The sequence below is a fragment of the Gallus gallus genome, chromosome 14 (assembly GCF_016699485.2).
Source record: "Gallus gallus isolate bGalGal1 chromosome 14, bGalGal1.mat.broiler.GRCg7b, whole genome shotgun sequence".
NCBI lineage: Eukaryota > Metazoa > Chordata > Aves > Galliformes > Phasianidae > Gallus > Gallus gallus.
This window is the reverse complement of record NC_052545.1, coordinates 7,683,292-7,702,654: the sequence shown is the minus strand read 5'-3', so window position 1 is coordinate 7,702,654 and position 19,363 is coordinate 7,683,292. Positions and strand designations below refer to the sequence as shown.

General features: G+C 40.4%; 1 protein-coding gene across 3 annotated transcripts in view; it reads right to left on the bottom strand.

The window, feature by feature from the left end:
• Window positions 1–2,442: 2,442 nt before the first annotated feature.
• ABCC1 (ATP binding cassette subfamily C member 1) overlaps window positions 2,443–19,363 on the bottom strand; it is a 51,380-nt gene continuing 34,459 nt past the window's right edge. For 2 of the 3 annotated variants that reach the window (XM_046900556.1, XM_046900555.1), the window contains 14 exons: window positions 19,170–19,347; window positions 15,757–15,801; window positions 13,893–13,977; window positions 13,250–13,388; window positions 12,403–12,610; window positions 11,528–11,838; window positions 10,442–10,641; window positions 9,849–9,975; window positions 9,605–9,706; window positions 8,173–8,319; window positions 7,060–7,218; window positions 6,250–6,416; window positions 5,257–5,451; window positions 2,443–4,028 (listed from right to left, as the gene is read on the bottom strand). In XM_046900556.1, coding sequence (XP_046756512.1) covers window positions 3,920–4,028; window positions 5,257–5,451; window positions 6,250–6,416; window positions 7,060–7,218; window positions 8,173–8,319; window positions 9,605–9,706; window positions 9,849–9,975; window positions 10,442–10,641; window positions 11,528–11,838; window positions 12,403–12,610; window positions 13,250–13,388; window positions 13,893–13,977; window positions 15,757–15,801; window positions 19,170–19,347 — 2,172 coding nt within the window. In that variant the 3' untranslated portion in view covers window positions 2,443–3,919. The remainder of the gene's footprint in view (window positions 4,029–5,256; window positions 5,452–6,249; window positions 6,417–7,059; window positions 7,219–8,172; window positions 8,320–9,604; window positions 9,707–9,848; window positions 9,976–10,441; window positions 10,642–11,527; window positions 11,839–12,402; window positions 12,611–13,249; window positions 13,389–13,892; window positions 13,978–15,756; window positions 15,802–19,169; window positions 19,348–19,363) is intronic. The other variant, NM_001012522.3, reaches the window with a different exon arrangement.

Here is a 19,363-nt window from a genome sequence, read left to right as displayed (position 1 = left end):
GTTTTCCAGTCCTAAGTTGGTAATGAAGAAAGAAGGCAACAGAAGGAGAAAATAATCAAAACATACTTTTACACTGGTAATCTTTGAGCAGGTGCTGTCTAGCTATTGGCAGCAAGCAAAAATACCATCAGCTTTCACACATAAAGCTGTGCTGAAACAGCAAAAGAAAATGAATTCCCAAAACTACACGTGACCACAAAAAAAAAAAATCTGCGTTTCAGATGAGTAAGAATCCCCAGTTTCATGTCCAAGGGGTACTGTAAGTGACAAATGAAGAACTCAAGTCTTACAGAAAAAAGGCTTTTCTTTTTTCTTTCCCCTTTAAAGAGAACAAGCTCTTCTAGATGTATGCTCTGTGGATCACTTCTTCCAGGAGTAGAGCATGGAATGAAATGGAAAAGCAAACAGTCTTTCTCTAGAGAAGAGCAAGGATGTTAACTCCGGCCACTTATTTTTGGGCCGGGGAGGTACTTGGCAGATTTTGCACAAAACACATAAATTGCCAGTAATGTAGCCAAATAACATTTCCAGTTTTACTGCTGATCTGAATAAAATGAATTTTATCTCTTTTACAGAAAGAAAAAAAAGCTGGGAGTTGGGGGAGGGGGCAGGGAGGAAATCCCCCTACCTATAAATTCACAAGACAACCGGCTATGGCAATTGATTCCCTCTTCACCTGGAAGAGGCCTAGAGGATGAGGACAGGATGAACTCAGTCCATTCCCCAGCAATACAGCAATTCCTGTTCTAGAGCAGCTGGCTGAGGGTGCCCACTTGACATATTTCACAAGAACTGTTCATTGTAATACACACTCCCAGTGCACTTAGCAACTCCTCCCCCTTAAGTCTTCACAGCACAAAGGAAAATAGGAAAATACATGCATCAACATCAAGGCCAAAGCTAGGTAAGTAGATGAAACAGACACTTGCTACATGACTGTGCTTGGCTGCTGGAATTCATCACCACATCCATGAATTTCATAGTGACCTTCTTTCTTTCTTCTCCCCTTTCTCTCTATACTAACCTCTAGAGCTCATTGCCCTGGGCTGTAATACCACTAATCGCTGCTGGATGGCACCAAACTCTTTTGTAGTGGATCACAGAAAGGCTTCGGTCAGCAGCATGGATGTCAGAAGCTGCCATGCTAGATTCCACTTACCCACGTCTTGAAATTGTTCAGGTACTAGAAAAGCATTAGGTGTAAACACAAGCACAACAATGAAAACAGATTAAGGAAAACACACTGTATCTTACCTTGCAGCAACTTCTATCGCTTTCTGCGACTGCTCCCAACAACAATGCCTGCAGAGATCGCTATATGGACCTCTCCTTCCTACCTGAAAGCAGATCTCTCTCAGCTGTACTGCTCCTACCTTAAGGCACCCTGAAGACTACATGACACTGCTCATGCATACACATTCTGCGGAAAGAAAACTATATTTGTTATCTTTGCATGCAGTGAAGATTAATTTAGACAGATCCTCATCGTGCATAATGCAATGTCATTCAAGTTGCATTCAGATAAGCTATTAATCATTTTTATGAGGACAGACGTGGAATCAGGATCATGAATCAATAGAACAATAGCACAAAGCACTGATGGCTGTTCTGACCAAGCAAAAGTGACTGTGCTCCAGAGCTGGGGCAGAACAATTTGTGCTTGCAAGTGTATAAATATATAAAACTGGGAAAACAGTGACACTTATTAACAACCATTTAACTGAAAAAGAACAAGACACACAAAGACCGGTGTTCTGATCCCTTGTTGCATTATTTATAAAGTTACCCACAAAATGCAGCCTGCCTTTGAGACGCGCAGTACCCTCAATGATCACGAACAGCATATAAACAGGGCTGAGAATAACCAGTAACTCTTTCTAGCGTGTCCGGCCTGACACAGCAAATGCAGTTTAAGTCATTCTCACAGTTCTACTGCACACACTTGATATAAAGAAACTTAATGCTGCAGTCTCTGTATTTCAAACAGACATTTGTTCCACACGCAGTTCCACTGTTTTCACGAGACTTACTCAGATGAATACAGTAAGGCTTGTAATTCTCAGTTATTCAGAAAGAGTAAAGACACCGTTAAGGAACCACTCTGTTCTGCTCCAGTTTTCCCATCCACAAGAAAGTTGGAGGAAGTTAACAGCAAACCACCACCCAGGATGTGTGGCAAAGGACACAGACACCATGGACAAAGGATCTTCTCCACAGCACCTTCTGTACTGATTGATCATTATTACCCGCCTGCACAGCAAACCACATTACTCAAAGTTTCTTAGTCACCTGAATGACCCCCAAGCATCAGTTCTAGCAAGCCTGGTTAGTCTCTGCAGTGCCAATAATTCCTGTTTTCAAGGCAAAAAAAAAAAACCCAAAAACCACCAACAGCCGAAGTTCAGCCTTTGTCAAAAACAAAGCACGGAATGACACATCACATTATCTTTCAAACACTTTTTTTACTGCAAGTTCTTTGTAAATATTCATATAGTAATTACAAAAAAGACCAAAGAAAATTTCAGTCTACTCAATTTCAGAGTCGTAATAATTTACAAAAAAATAAATAGCTTTACTCTAAAGAAGACAACTGCCTAGAATTAAGGTCAACATCATTCACAGAAGTCCACATTCTCCGAGTACGCAATATTTGGATCCATCTGGCTTAGTTTGCCTTTTTTCCAGCATTTTCCTCTAAAATAAGACAAATTAAAACATGAGAAATAAAACCTTTTTCTTTCCACAGAAAACCGAACATTTAACAGAGACTTCAAAAACCAGACTCCACAGCTAACTGAAATTGTTAGAGCTCTGACACAACTTGAAAAACAGAAAAACAGTTCTTTGCTTTTGGGTATTTTTGGTGTTGCTTTTGTTTTGGTTTTTTTTTGTTTTGTTTGTTTGTTTTGTTTTGTTTTTGGCTGGCTGGCTGTTGATTTTAACTACCGTTACAGAATAGTCTCCCAGAACATTTAAGAGTCAACAGGAGCAGCATGAAGGGCGTATTTCTTCAATGTAAGGCTAACGGTCCTTAATGTAGCAGAACTTCTACTAAAGCACAGAACTGCCAAAGCTAGGGGCATCACAGTCAGCATCACATTGAGCCTGCAACCTCTGCTCAGGTCAGTCCTCACTTCTCAGCCTAGCCCCCACAGGCATAGCCAGAATTCTCTACCCAAGTTAGAATTCCTGAGTGAACCGGGTATAAAATCATGTACTGTATTCTGCAACAGACCAACTGATGCTAGAACCGGGTTTTGGAGTGATCATCATTCCAAATATGCTTAAATACTGCTTTGAAGTTGACTGTGCTTTTTCCACATCAGCACTATGGACATAGTGAACTTGCTGCTATACAACGTAAACACATGTAAAATCTTTAGGAGAATGCATAGAAGCATTAACCATGTACAGTAAATGCCATAATGAGAAAATCTGGCACAAGCATTATTTCACAGGAAGAAAATCTTTGGACGGTAGGACTATATGCCACAAAATGTTCCAAGTGCATATCACAATAGATGGCTCATCAGATGAGGAATCAGCAAACAAGTAAATAACTAGCATTTGCAAAAGTACTTAAAACAAAAATGGCTTTGAGGACATAAGAACAGATGAAAAGAAAAAGCTTTTAAGAATTTCTCTGATGAATCACTCCACCTTACATTTGAGCATATAATGACAGATGTCAGGCAAGAACTAAAAGACTATGAAGTGTTTTGCAGAGTTTATGTGCTTCTCCTAAAGGTGGCTAAAAATCAATACACTGGAGAAGAAAAAAAATATTGCATTTTCATGTTACTTCCATTGCTGTGCTGTGGCTGACTTCATTAGGTCTGTAACCGAATTCACACCAGCTCAGCGAAAATTACATTTGTTTGAGTGCATCACCTCCCCCTTCCCCATTCACATCCAAATCCTACGCCAATCCTGAGTCTTTGGCCATGCTATAGAAAAGGCCTTTTGCCTGAAGTAGGTTGTCTGGGCTATCACACTCCACCACTTCACCTCTGTCCAGGACTAAAACTCTGTAAAACAAGAAATGTAAAAAAGTAAAAGTCACAAAAAGGTCAATTCAGAATGTCAGTAAATAAGTAGCATATCTAGACAGAGAAATTAACAGTAACATAGCTAATCTATGCAAGGGAAGGCAGTCCAGACTGAATGAGCAAAGAGAGATTTTCACTTCCATCTTTCCATCCTCACTGCAGAAGACCTGTCTGGTCTACTTCTTATGTAGCAGGCAGACATGAGACTTTGAGTGTGCTCTGAGCCGCCCAGAAAATAGATGGCAGCACTTTCTCTCAAAGTAAGAGCCACTGAAACATTAAGAAATCATAACATTCCCCTAACACTACCACATCAACTGCTGCTATGCAGCTCCTGCTAACAAAATATAAACATGGACATACAGCTTACGGAAAGCAAACAAACAACTGTAACTAGGAAATTCACAAAGCAAGTCACTACACTACAAGTCAGAGCAGACTTCAAAGAGTCCTTCACCTACCTCTGCCAATGTGCCAGGCAGTGGAGATGCTGTCCAGGCCCTTAAGCAAGTGCTGCTGCTGCATGGCATTACAGACTGCCACAACCAAATTGGGTTTTAACCTGGTTACAACGGCACATGCAATGCTTGTCTCTTATCTTTCAGCATTGACAGTGCAAAGGTGTACAAGAGCAAGCAACTGTATCAGTGGTCACTTCGCTCTCTGACATACTGTGATAAAAAGGACAAGAGAGCTTACAGTTGAATTTGAGAGAAAAATCTATACAACCACATCTTCACAAGGTTGCTGAAAATGACAGAGGTCATAAAGGCAGAAACGAGTGATGGAGAAACATCAAATCAACTTCAGACAAAGGCAGCAACTTCCCCTCTGATTCTTTATGCTGCCTGTGCCCAGTTTAGGTTATGTGCTCCCTAAAATTCTTTTGCCTCTTCCATCTGTGCCTAAATTAGGGCAAGACCCAGGAATAGATTCCTGTTGTCCTTCTTGCCTCCCTTCCCCTACACAAATGGCACAACAGCAGCGTGACAGAGGAAACCGAGGAGCTTCACAGGCCAAGCACAGCCACTGTAAGCCAGAAAACAGATAACCCAACTATACCACAATTTCAGCAGCAATGTGGGGAGAGAGCTAAAAACACAATGGTCAACATAGATGAGCATCATTGTGCTCATTAAAAGTAGAACATGCTACAAGTCACACACACCATTCCTCAAGACAGAAAAAGTAAAAAGTATTACTTTACCTTGTATAGTCCATGATTGTGTTCAGACGATGTGCTATAGTTAAAACAGTACATTCTTCAAATTGAGATTTTATTGTTGACTGTATGAGGTTATCTGTCTCCAGATCAACAGCAGCTGTGGCTTCATCTAGAACCAGGATTTTGGACTTCCTGAGCAGAGCTCGTGCCAGGCACACCAGCTGGCGCTGTCCCACACTGCACAGATGGGAGAGTGGAGAAAGGAGGGAAAAAAAAAAAAGAGTCACAATAAGTTCAGTAGACTTTTCCAAAGCCCAGAAATTCCTATTAGAACTCTTCTCAAGCATAAGTGCCTGGAATTCAGCAAAATAGGTAATGTCAGTCTTACTACTTCACTATAAAGTACGTAACAGCATCTTAACCACAACATCCTTCTCGTAACAAAACATAGGCCATGTAATAAAAGAGTACATTACAAATGATCTACATCACTGAATCAGTGCATTGTTAAAAACTGGACTTCAAATGGTTTCTACAGACTGAACACATAACTTTGTTACAGTGCTAAAAGCATGCTAACTACTCCCCATAGACAAGCTACATCACTCGGGCACAAGCCATCGTTAGTTCAGAGCACCTACTATAAACAGCAGGCTGCGGCTACCAAAATCCTTTCCAAGACTGCACAAGCTGGGAAGTCAAATGTCACAGCATTCTGAGTATTCCTTAAATTTAATTCCCAAACTTGAGAGTTTAAAGCAAGTTCAATAAAACCCAACTGGTTGGCTGCCTGGTCATGCATTAAAACTTCCTCCCCAAATTCTCATAAACAATTAAAATAAACTACTACCACCAACAACCACCATCCACAAGCAATCAAACAACACTGCTACTGCTAGGTTCCAGGTACCTTTTGTTCAAAGTGAGTTCTAACTGTTCTGTAAGTAGGAAGTGCAGCTGCAGACTGGAGACCACACACACACTTCTCAGTTCACGCTCAACTCTTCAGACAAGCACCATTTTTTTAAAGCTTACCTGAGGTTTTCTCCACCTTCAGAACACTCATGATTGAGTTTATCAGGAAGGGATGACACAAAATTTTTCAAGTGAGCCAATTCCAAAGATCTCCAAATGTCTTCATCGGAGTGTTGGTCAAAAGGATCGAGATTCATACGCAGAGAACCAGAAAATAATATGGGGTCCTAGTCATAGAAAGACATAATTGTCAATCCATGCAGAACACAGCAAGTGCTCCAAAATTTTTTCTTAAATAGAGAAAGGAAAACAACATGTGCAGCTGCAGTTGCAAGCAAGCCAGGCCTTCATAACTAGACTACACAATAACTTAGTTCTATTTCTAAAAAGTAGAGAACAAGCATCAGTCAATACTGATGTCCAGATAAACTCCAGAAGGCCCTCCACAAGTGGCAACAATCAAGACATTATTTCTCCCCTACTGGGCAAAACAACAGTTCGTAGGTCACCACGGGACCCCTGAGCAGCTGTTCAGCTGGGATGAGACTTACTACTCAGGCTAAGCTGTCTATAGTGTTCACATCATCAGCATGGGATGCTGACAATGTCCATGTGCCTAAACACCATGGTTTTGCTTTCACACCACAACTCAGTCATAGCCAAGCTCCTACCTGCTACCCAGCACAAGCAACCAAAGACAGTCTGGGTAAAAAAAATGTTTTCAAGTACATGAAAGAGCATAGTAAAACAACTCAATTTCACAGCTACACATCAGAAAAGGAATAAATATATTCCCTCTGGTATCTAGTTCACTGCAGAAAACACACTGTTACAGTATGTGCTCCGGTAACATCAGAATTTTATACCTACCTGAGGAATTATGGTTATCTTGAACCGCAAGTCATGGAGCCCTATCTTTGCAATATTAATTCCATCAATAATAATTTCTCCTTCAGCTGCTTCATTGATCCGAAATAAGCCTAAAGTAAGGGAGGATTTTCCAGCTCCTGTTCTTCCAACTATTCCTACCTGGTGGAAAGAAATAGAGGAAGATCTTACACTAGGACAGAGTCAAAGTATTTCCAAGACTCTATCCAAAGTAGACATTGTTGAAAGGTTGTTATATTTCTTGGACTATCAACACCCTAAAATAGTGCAACTAGCAGAAACTAATCTAACAGGAAGAAAAAAAAAATCATAGGCTACGGAAATAAAAGGTAATCTCAAGATTGCAATCCACTCTCAGAATTAGTCAGTTTTACAGAAAGACAGATAGAATCAGGTAGAGAAGGTAAAAGATGAACTAACTATTCTATTTTTCTCTTCATACTTTGCAGTTAAATTTGTGATTTGGCCTTTATATTCTCTTCTTTCAATGTAAAGCAGATTTGTAGCAAAAGCACTTGGTTTCAGACTACATGTTCTGCTTCCCAGTTAGGCTGAAGTCTCCAGTGATTCTTTTCTCTTTTAAAAAGTGTGTGTTTTTTTTTAATTGCTAATTTAGTTGGTTGATGTATCTCTTGCCATCTGCATTTTCTATCTAGCCCTGACATAGTACTCTGCCCATATCTGTATGCAGAAAACATGCACTCACCAAAAAAAATAGCAATGCAAATACCTAGGTGGATATCACAACTAAGGAAGCCTGACAGTAGATGTGTCTCTCAGGTATGTTGTGTGCTGCCATGTCACACTATTATTAGACATCAGAGAATCCACTCAGGACTGAGGTGTACGTGGGCACATGTGAGAGTACTCAGCAGATACACACACAAATCTATCTCCGTCAGAGTTTTGTCACACCCAGATAACCTGGAAAGAGCTCACTGCAGCTGCCAGTTACCTTAACACTGATTCTAAAGAAGCTCTTCTTGTTCTAAAGGACCTAGGACTATTACCACAGAAAGGAGTGAGGCTCCTCTTTGGCTTCTTGATGCGTATTTATAATACAGTAATGGTGTGCTATTAATTCAAAGTCATTACCTTCTCACCCCCATTTATGGTGATGTTTATATTTTTCAGAACCAAATCCAAGTCTTCCCGGTAACGTAAACCAAAGCCTCGAAACTCAACCTTCCCCTCCTGAGGCCAGGTGCTTGCTGGGGCAGTTTCGTCAATACTCCACTCAGCCTGAAACAACCACACAAGCATATCTAATCACTTCTTCCCTCAACTGGGCACAGGCTCAGAAAGCTTAAAAGCAATTAAGAAAAATCCTCATTATTGTGTAAGCTGCAAAAGGAACTGTGATGATGATGGTGAAAAAAAAGGAGAATGAAGATGCCTGAAGGCAGATGAAATGGTGCACGTAGCCAAAGAGGAGCCAGGGGAACTGTGCACTATAGCCAAAAGGGGCACAACTACAGATGTGATGACATCACAGGCAATATGAATCAAAACAGAAAAGTAGCTCCTCTTCACTCTGCCTCACTGAGAGCAAAAATGGAAACATGCAAATAAAAGAAAAAAAAAACAACAAAAAAAGTGAAGCACTTAAAAATTAAACCACATTTGCACAGATTCTCTGGTTAATCCAAGGCAGAACAGCGAGTTTCTTAAATAGTAAGGTGTAAATATTGGTGCATACACTCCAAAAACACCCACAGGAACTATGCTGTGGTACACTAAGTGTTCCCTATGGAGCACTAATGTACAGCCTGTCCTTAAAGGGCAATGAGAGCACTAAGCAACATCAACTCCCTCAGCTCAGAGGACATGTCCAGCTGCACTCTCCAACCCATTTACCAAGCTGTGGGTGAGAACTCAGAAGACGGTGCTGCTTTCTAAACAGAACTAAGTGAAAGCTTTAGTCCAAAACACTGGTCCAAAGGCACTAGGGAGGGCGAACTGAAAGGTCTGACAAGGAAGAAGAGACTTCTCAACAGGACAGCAGCCATCACCTTAACTGAGTGAGTTTTTCTGCTGACCATGGTACATGAGACCAGCCAACTTGGACTCACAGAGTCCCAAAATGGAGCATCGGTGTCCTGGCACCAAGAGGATCCCCAGGAGTCTGCCATTTTTGCTGTCTTCCATAGATGAGCTCAAAGTGAGGCAAGGACTTGCAGTCTCAAGCTCTGCAGGCAAGTTATGGTGAGTGTGAAAACTGGAGGTGATCGAGAGCACGGGAACCTGCCTCAGGGCATCGCCTTCAAATAAATACTGCTCCAGAGCTAATGAAGGGTTGATTGCTTCACTGGGATGATGTTTGTGTAACGTACACAAGCCTGTCTAATGAGTACAATTGAAACATTTCAGTAACTAGATGGAAAGGAATAAAGCATTAAGGTAACTGTAGCTCCCTACAGTCTTGTTCAAGCTACCCAGTTAGGCTGCATGTAACCAGGTCAAATGATACACAACTGCAAGTCCTGGGAAACATCAAATGTTAACTGCGGTGAACAACTCACTGTACCTCCTTCTCCATTTCAGCATATTCTTTGACTCTTTCTACAGCAACAATGTTGGTTTCCAGATCAGATGTCATACGAACTAGCCAGTTTAAGTATGCTGTAATCTGCAAGAAAATAAGTTTAAAAACAGTTTACACTAAACAATTTTTAAAAATGTTATGTACCTTATACTCTCTCCGAAGTTTGAGCAAGATTCTAGCTTTCTGATGCAGCCCTGGTTGTTTATTTTAATTAAGGGATAATTACCTGCAGCGAATAGGACACTGAAAGACCAATCAGTCCCGGACTGAGCTTGTTGCGTGCAATCACTGCAAACAATGCTGCAAAGAGAACAATACAGTTCCCCACAAACTCCAGACGTACTGCCAGCCATCTGCAATACAGAAAGGCATAAAATCTTTTCAGTAACATCCACAGACAATGATAAATGCAGTGAACTACTGCTCTGTCACATATCTTGTTTTTAAAAAGATCAGGAACATGGCATCTGAGTACTGCACAGGAACTGTAAGGCACCTGATGTTCTGCTCCAGCAGCATGCAAAAGGCACACAGAATTAAATAAACCTTTCAGAGACATTAATTCCTGTTTAAGTTCAGAAAGCAGATGAACCACAACATTTAAAAATACTACGCAGATGTAAGGCAGGAACTATAAGCAAGGGAAACTCAGAGAATTAACCTGAATTCCATCAAACCAGTTTAAGAAAACAGATATATTCACAAAGGTTGCCCTACTTGGGACAAATACACTGACAGGTGATTGACAAGGCACAGAGGCAACAAAACCATACCCTCTCTCTTTATAAACATCTCCCAATATTACAATCCCACCATTACCTGTTTGCAACAATGCTTGGGTAATAAGCTTTCTGATTTTCATCCACTTTCATGTCATTCTGCTTTATAAAACGTTTCTGCTCCTCAAAGGCTCGAATTACACTGACTCCCAGAAGGGTCTCATTGAAGTGAGAATACACAGGAGAACGACTAACAGATTCAAGGCGTTTGAGCTGGCGAGAAGTGGCCACATAAAATCTCTGCAAATCAGAATATGAAACTTGTAGTTACAGCCAGATTGCATTTGACAAGACAGAGGGAATCACAAGAGAGCTCCCGGCCCTCTGGACTGTCAGTAACAGACATTCAACTAACACAGAGAAATACACGCCTTCTCCAAAACTCCTGAGCCTAAAACGATCGCTACATACATCTTTAAACAAATGCCAATCGAACTATCTCATCTAATAGCCACTACCACTCGCTCTCCTCTGCAAACTTACTTCAACATTACAAAATTCTGAGCCTCTAAGTCATGCATCATTGCCTTTAAGACTTACTAGCGAAGCTTTACAGATACACTAACTCAAAGCTAAAACAAAGTCAAAGCTACACTAAGTCAAAGCTAGAAATCAGCTCCTTTTCACAGATGTATACTAGCTCTACCAAATACCTAACAGAAAAGCAAACTGAAGCAAGCATATCTTGCCTACACAAGACAGGTGTAGAAAGGCTGTCATAGTTTCTCTTGATCCGTAGACGATGTTCTAACAAACTGGGCATGTCAGCAGAAATGCATACATAAACCTCTAAAAACTACTCTTCCATTTGAAATAATGTTTAGAAAAGCCTACACATTGTACATATACAGGCTCCAAGCAACAAGCTACACAGTTTGCCACAGAATTTAATGGCAGTTTTGTAAAGGCTGCTTAGGTAATAGAGGATTAACATTTGCATGCATAAGTCATTTTACACTTGAAAACATAAGGAGATGATCTGCTGAAGTCAGCTAATCCATAAGTCATGCAAAGCACCATCAGCTAAGAATGACACAACGTAAACATTAAAATCCATCCTAGCCCACTATCTTACACAGAGGATAAGTAATTTCTGGTCCAGCTGACACTGGCCAACACCTCCTACCTGCACAAGCAAGTAGACAAGTCCCAGAGGTGGAATAACGACAGCAGCTATAGGGGTGGCCAGCAAAATGATGATACAAGCCCCAATCACGTTAAATGTTGAGCCCATGAACATCTTGATGATTGGTGGAATGGTAGAGTCAATGGTATCTATCTCCTTAGAGAAACGGTTCACTAAATTTCCACTGGGTGTACGTTCAAAGAAACTCATTGGAGACCTGAGAACATTGTGCAGCAGGTCGAGGTGCAGGTGCCGTGAAGCAAATATTCCTCCTATTGACACAGCCATCGAGTAGCCAAACACAGCAATACCTGGAAAAGACAACTTGGTTTTTAACTGCTCTCAACATTCACACTAAAAACTTTCCTCCATTTTGTCATCGCTTAGAACTGGGTCAGCTCTAGTACAATAATCCTGAGATTTGGAGTTCATTACAGTTAGATTTGGTGATTATTCAAAAGCTTTTTCAGTGAACACAGCACTTTACTCTCATGGAAAAATTTGCTTCTCATTACCAAAACTGTAATATTTGACCACTTTCCCTGAGTAAATGACACTTGACTTTAAGGTGGCATTTAATTTTTATTAGGATTTTTATGACAACTCTAAAGAGGGCTGCCTGCATACCCTACTTCGGGTGTTACACTTCATGTTAAATTTTTTTTTTTTACCACAAAAAGGACAAAAAACGCACTGAACTGGCCTCCCCATGGTGCCTTCGTCTTTATATGACCAAAAAAAAACCCACCAAAAAACCCCACAACCCACTTGGTCCACAGCAAACTGCTGCTGCAGTTCTGGGAATACAAGGTCAACAAGAGCATTAGAAACATTCTAAGTGAGCTACTCTTAAAAAAAGGTAAAATCAGGTAAACCTTGAGAAATTCCCAGCGCTCCATATACTCCCAGTCTGACATTTGTGTACTGCTGTGTCCCATTGACAACCGGATCATCTGTCCATAAACTTAGCCAGTAGTTGGAAGCCAGGGAGGCTATATGGTTACACATAAAGAGGAAAACGCTCAGAAAAGAGATATAGAGTCCAATAGCTTTCATGTATTCCCAGTATACTGTTGCCTTTACCTGAAGGGGGAGAAGAAAAAAAAAGTTTTCATTTTGTTTCAAAGACAACAGTTCCTATTCCTTCAACTTCTATTTAAAATCAATATTCCTGCATCAAGCAATAAAAATGTGACAATTCCATTGTACAAAGCCATTGCCCAGAAGCACAAACTATAAGACATTCTAGGGAGTTGTGCCAAACCCAACATCCCTTGAGGGCAGGCACACGTCATCTTTTCCTTGTCTTACAAGAGAAGGGAAGGAAAAGCACTGCCTGAATTAGTAGCGGAGCCATTGTATACAGAGTCCCTAGTATCCTGGGATTAGATACTTGTGTCCACAGTGGAAATCTGGCTTAAAATTCAGTGCTTAAGGACAGATTTCACTAGCTGACTTAATTTGTCACAACTTTGCAACCTCTTTCAAAAAAAAAGTTTAGATGAGGTCAGCCTTATCATCCTTTCTACAAGGACATGTGGGATTCAGCTCTGAGAACAGAGGACACAGTAATACTTCATTGAAGTTCTACAGAACAAGAGGCAACTTACTCAGCCCTTTCTCACTCCAGCTATGTGGTCTTTAGAAGCCATTTTTTCCCCAATCACATTGATTATTCTGAAACTGAAATAGAGCACAGGGAGTAGCAGCAGGAGATCTTACCCTCCCAGTCTTTGCTGTGTCAGCCTCTGTCAGTTTCCAGGAATTCTTCTCTGCAAGAGGCTTCTGCAGCTCTGCTGTGCTGCTCTGGTGCTGTGACTTCCCAGTTTCTCTGCTGTATGTGGAGGAGTTACTGAGCTGCCTGTTTAAAAATACAACTTTTTTTTTTTTTTGGACTTGGAAAATACAGGCCAGGTGTTTACTTCATAGATAGATTTAAAGGGCCGATGGCTACAAGTGACTAGTTTGCATTACTCTCATGATAATCAATCTCCTAATCAGCCACCACCTGGCAAGTGACTATCATTGGTCCTCTCCCCTCTGCACTGTGCACTTCTAACCCTCCCTGATAGCATTCAGTTCTCTAGCATCCACCTTCAGATACAAGATGACTGGCTAGGTACTCAACCAAATCTTGGTTGAGTGATCAGACTTAGCTTACAAAAATACAGCACCTCTAGAGTACTTGAAGCCACGGAGCGGCAACAGACTTGCCTCCTTCAGGCTTCTGGACCTGGCGCAATACATTTCCCTCTAACAAATGCCATAAACACCAAGTTACTGTTTGTTCACACGTGACTGCAAGGACAAGAAATTGGGAAAAAAAAAAAAAAAAAGAAAAAAGAGGAAGAAGAGGACCACAAACCGATGCATCAGCTTTCCAGGGGCGTCATTCACAAGGACTCCATTTTCTACGGGCTTTCCTTCCTTTCCAGATGGACTACTTGCATCTGAGGGAGAAAAAAATAAAGTAAAAAAGAAAATATGAAAGTGATAGTGATATGATACAGTGGTTGAATTGCAGTAATAAATGCTAGGTGTGGTCCTGGTGTGCAAATAAACAGTAGAACACAGGAGTATTTGCACATGCTAACAGATAATTGATCAGATAAGCACATCAGCTTAGTCCCAACCCAGAAGGTTTAGTTGACAACACAGGAAACATTTATTTTTCTGTTTCCCTACAATTATATGTCAGTAATAATAAGTTAATATAATTATGAGAACATACTTGATGTTAAAGCACAAAATATCAAGATGCACCATGACTCGCTCTGAGGAAAAAAAGCCAACATTCTAATCATCTTCTGCTTCTCAAACCACATCTTTACTACAGTTAAGTCATAAATTATTTTTATTTTAGAACACAACAAGCAGACATTCTAGTAAATGGAGGAAAGCTATAAAAACAGATGACAGGTGCCATTAACTTTGATCCTTCCTGCAAAATGATGCAGAAAGCAACATACAAAAGCTGCATGTTTTTAAGCAACCATAGGAACCATTCATTTAAGCAAGGAGATGTTTGCACAAATGTCAGTGAACAAAAAAACCCACAAGTTTTTTTTACTTCACAACATCCCACTTGTAACAAAATGCAGAACACATAAGAGTGTTGCCTAAAACACTTCACAAAACTTATCAGCTTGAATTAAGATTTCTCCTTACAATTTAATTCAGTGTAACACATGAATAAAACTTTTGGGTTCAGACTATATCATCATTTTTCTGTTACCTCTAAAAGATTACTGATAATTAGGTAAAGCCCTATTTTCATGCATAGAAGTTAATTCAGAATTTGTAACAAAATAATTTTGCATTTTAAAGAGTCTGTGCAAACAGAAAGAAGCTCACCTGCATCTATTAAAGAGATATGCAGGATAATTAGTGTAGATTTAGAATCTGAAATCTTCACGTTTTTATAAGGAAGCAAAACACATATGCATAAATCAGTTCATCAGTACACTAAGGATGGGCTGTTTGAACTTAAAACTGTTCTGCAGAACTCTAAAAACCCAAAGCTAAACTGTTCAGTGTGGTCCAAAAGCAGGAAGAAGCAGAAACAATGGCAAAAGTGAAAGCTTCAATTGCTTAGTTCTTGTTTTTAAAAGAAATCTGAGACTGTTGGTTATTTTAAGCACTTGATATGTTTTCTTTTACAGGGGTGCCATATGAAAAACACCATATCACTTCAGAGCATCATTGAAGCTCTAAACCCACATGAACAGAAGAAAACCGCAAGTAAACCACCCTTCCTTAACAGCTCTTATATTTGATGTCTTGTTATAGGCTACAAAGATTCCATACATAAACTGTATTCACCTTGTGAAAGAGAAATGCACTGAAAATTGCCATATTAAGTCCAGAAATAAAAATACTAAATATACAAGAACAAAAGGGACCTTCGTGTCTCAATACTGAGCTCTCCCTCTCAGATTATACTCATTATACTCCTAAATCCAGAGTGGGAGATGCACCTTTCAAGTTTATTTAAAGCTTCCCTATGAAAATGTTTGAGATACAGAATCACTGTTGGTGAATTAGTTATCCACAAGTCAGCGTGTGAATTACTGTACACACAGAGGTTACATGCAAACCAAGCAAATATCTTGTTATGTAGATGAAATTCTTCTAATAACGACTCAATCTCTTTTGTCACTGAAGTACAGTTACTAGCATTGCTCCACCACAAGCACTAGTAAAAGCTGCATGGCAAAAAAAGCAGTTACCTGTTTCCAGAGGTTGAATCATTTTTTCTAATGAAGAATCTGAGTCTAAAAGCATATATAATTAACTTTTTCCCAGAACACAACCATTTTCAACCTTCACAAGCATAAATGCATTAAAGCAGCACAACCTAAACCATAAAGACAAACAAATGCTCAAGGCAGGGTCAAATTCACTGAAACTGATCTTTTTAATCCCACTCCTTGGATTAAAACAAAAAAGGCAGCCTTAAAGGAAAAAAAAATCCAAACCATATGGCTGCAAGTGACAGATCACTATATTTCCTTCTACATACGCACTAACGATGGCTAGTGAGCAGAAACCAAAAATTAGCTCCAAGGCAACCCCAATTTAACAACAGAAAAATCCCAGAATATACAAGCAACTACCATATGAGTTTTCCTCAATGGCATGGAAGAGACTTCATTTAAGAAGCTCAGAGTCTCCCTACTCTTAACAATAAAGATGTGTATAACCATATTTTAAGAGTGACAACTTTTGTCCACATAGGTGCATCCCCAAGAAGTGCAATGAAGCTGTGATGGGCCTGGAGCACAGCCCTATTGGGAGCAACTGGAAGGACCTGGGATAGCTCAGTCTGGAGAAGAGGAGGCTCAGAGGAGATCTTATGGCTCTCTACAATTCCCTCAAAGGAGGTTGTGGTGAGGTGGAGGTCAGCCACTTCTCCCAGGTAGCAATGACAGGACAAGAGGGAACGGCCTTACGTTGCACCAGAGGAGGTTCAGGTTGGATATCAGGAAAAATTTATTTTCAGAAAGTGGTGATGCGTTGGCACAGACTGCACAGAGAAGTGGCACAGTCACTGTCCCTGGAGGTGTTCAAGAAAAGCTTTCGTGTGGCATTGAGGGACATGGTTTAGAGGGCACAGGTGACGGGTTGACAGTTGGACTAAATGCTCTTAGTAGTCTTTTCCAACTTTAATGATTCTGTGATCACCCAGCATGGCTAGATTAGTAAGGAACCGTGAGATACTTTACTCTTCCAAGCACCTTGGTACCTTAACAGTGCTCACATCTAATCAGTTATTTGCTCAGGCCATTTGATGCAGAGAATACAGCTAGATTTTACCTTACCAAAGAGAGCAGAAAAACTGAATTTTGCTAAAAGGTAAGTGAAATGAATTTAAGAGGAAGTCAGATTATTTCCTGACCCAGGCAGGTGCTTCCTGAACTAACACTCACATCTAGATTCCACAACAACCTTTAGAACAGAGCCAACACATCTCACTATTTAACTCTTGCCTTTCCAGAAGCCAAAGGAGGGAAGCACTCATCCATACCTACAGGCACTGTACAAGCCATCCTTTCTATCAAACATAGCGCTCTTGAGCCCAGCTCAGCTTCATACTGTTAGAAAGAGGCACAGCCACAAAACATGGGTGTGCTCTGTACTCAGAGATGGCAGTGACTGTGAAGGTACAGTGCTTTTTCTTGCTGATATGAAACCTCAGCCCATAAGCAGAAGCATCTATTTTTATTATTAAACACATATTCTACTACCTAGTGTACGATGCAAAGGCACTGAGCTAGTAAACTACCTTCTTTTCAAACTTGGGATTCAATAAATTGCTTCTCAGCTGTAGCAGTAAAGAAAAAAATTACTTGTTCTTACAGAGATCAAGTATGGTTATGTGAATACTGTTAACATGTTTTCCACAAAGCAGATTTCAACTCTTCTGGACAAGAAGCAGAATTCAGGGGATTAAGACCACAGAATTATTTAAGGAGAAAAAAAAACAATGAACAACAAAAACTTCAACAATCCAGACTCTTAACAGTTTTCAGAGTATTTTTACTCCCTTTATTTCCCACACCAAAGCCAAGTTGTGCGGACAATCCTCACAAAATCTGAGTTGAAAGACCTTCCAGCTTTAACAGCACCAGAGTCACAGATATAAACAATGGGCGACAGCCTACCTATACTGTCCCACCTCAAGTAAAGTCCAAATAATGTAGAACGGATTTAGAACTGTTACTTGTGCTATATACTTTATCTTTCAGGCACTGCAGTCAAGATCAAAGATAAACCAAACAGTTAAAAAAAATATGAGGATTGCTCCAAAAGTAACGCCTCCTGTTTTTTACGTCAGCCCACGACATCAGAAGCAAATGTTGGTGGGATGCCAGCAGAAGTTGAACCTTCCCACCAACATCCCATTACACGTTGCCATATGACAGACAGCAGTTGAGTAGCACTCTGACACAACGTTATCTGACATGAAAGTGTGGATGAAGCAACAAAGTGGAACTGAATTCCTCCACATGGAAAAAATGATACCCACTGACTCATGGACGCTTGCTGAACACGGATGGAAACCAAACAGTGGGTGTAGCACAGTGAGGCGCTGGTAGTGCATTTCAGCAGTGGCAACAGTGACAGTGGGGCACCTCTGCTCATGCAGACTTTTAGAAGCACAGCACGCAGCCCTTGTTCATTACTGGCGAAAAACATACCACTAATGGCAATGACTATGTTGAAAATAGTGTTTTGTAGCTGAGAATTTGCTCTATCAAATAATGTTACTGTACTCCTCTTATCTGTTGTTGTTTCCATGCAACAGGTGGATTAATTAAGAGGCATTACTTTCAGAGTGACCTACTTATTTAAACCTTATGGTGTACTTCTGTAAGTTTTACTCCCTCCAAACACACTAAAAATAGCTCTAGGCTTTGCAAGGACAAACTGAAGTTATTATGAAGCCACTTGGGAACATCAGCAAAAAACCCAACAGCAAAACTTCCGGGTCCAAGCCCCTTAAAACAAAAGTCCGCATCTGCTACTGTAATCAGTTTGTATGAGAAACACAGGGAAAACAGTCATAAGACAGGTAGTCTTAAAGTGGCCATTTGCTACAGTCAAAACAAGAGGTTTTGCAGTAACAGCTCCCAGTCTGGAAGCGTGACCAGAGCAGTCCATGGCACAGCTATGAATCCACACAAACACAACTGGCTGGACTAGAAGCACCATCAGCAAATCACCCACACTAAAAGCCAGAGAACAACTACTAAAAGCAAGACAAATGTAGGTGCTTTTTTAATGCAAAGAGGTAGGTGAATTTTAGATGTAGCTCTCCAAAGAAGCTACCTGAATAAAGAAGCAGAGGGAAAGGTGTAAAAAACCCCCACTAACTCCTCCTGGATCTCATAACCATTTTAATTATGATCTCAGTGAGAGCTACTCCACTACAGGACTGTTCCAGATTTTGCTAAGTTTTAAGAAAAAGAATGCGTGTTTCACCTCACAATCTCCAGTGCCCTCAAAAACTGCTTTACCTACAGCTGTATTAAGAGAAATAGCAGTTATAACCAATACAACTAATATTTTTCCTTCAACAGGAATCCCTTAACATCTCATATATCAGTTTACCCAAAAGAGGATTTACTCAGAAGCTTACCACTGCTCTCCATGCTTTGTTCAGCATTAGCGTACGTACGAAGGAACTCTGCAAAAGCTCCATCCTGCTTCAGCAGCTCCTGGTAGGAGCCCATCTCAGAGATTTCTCCATCAGTCATTACCAGAATTGTATCCATTTGAGGCAGATAGTTCACTGCATGGGTTACTAAAACCCGTGTCTAAACAGCAAAAGAA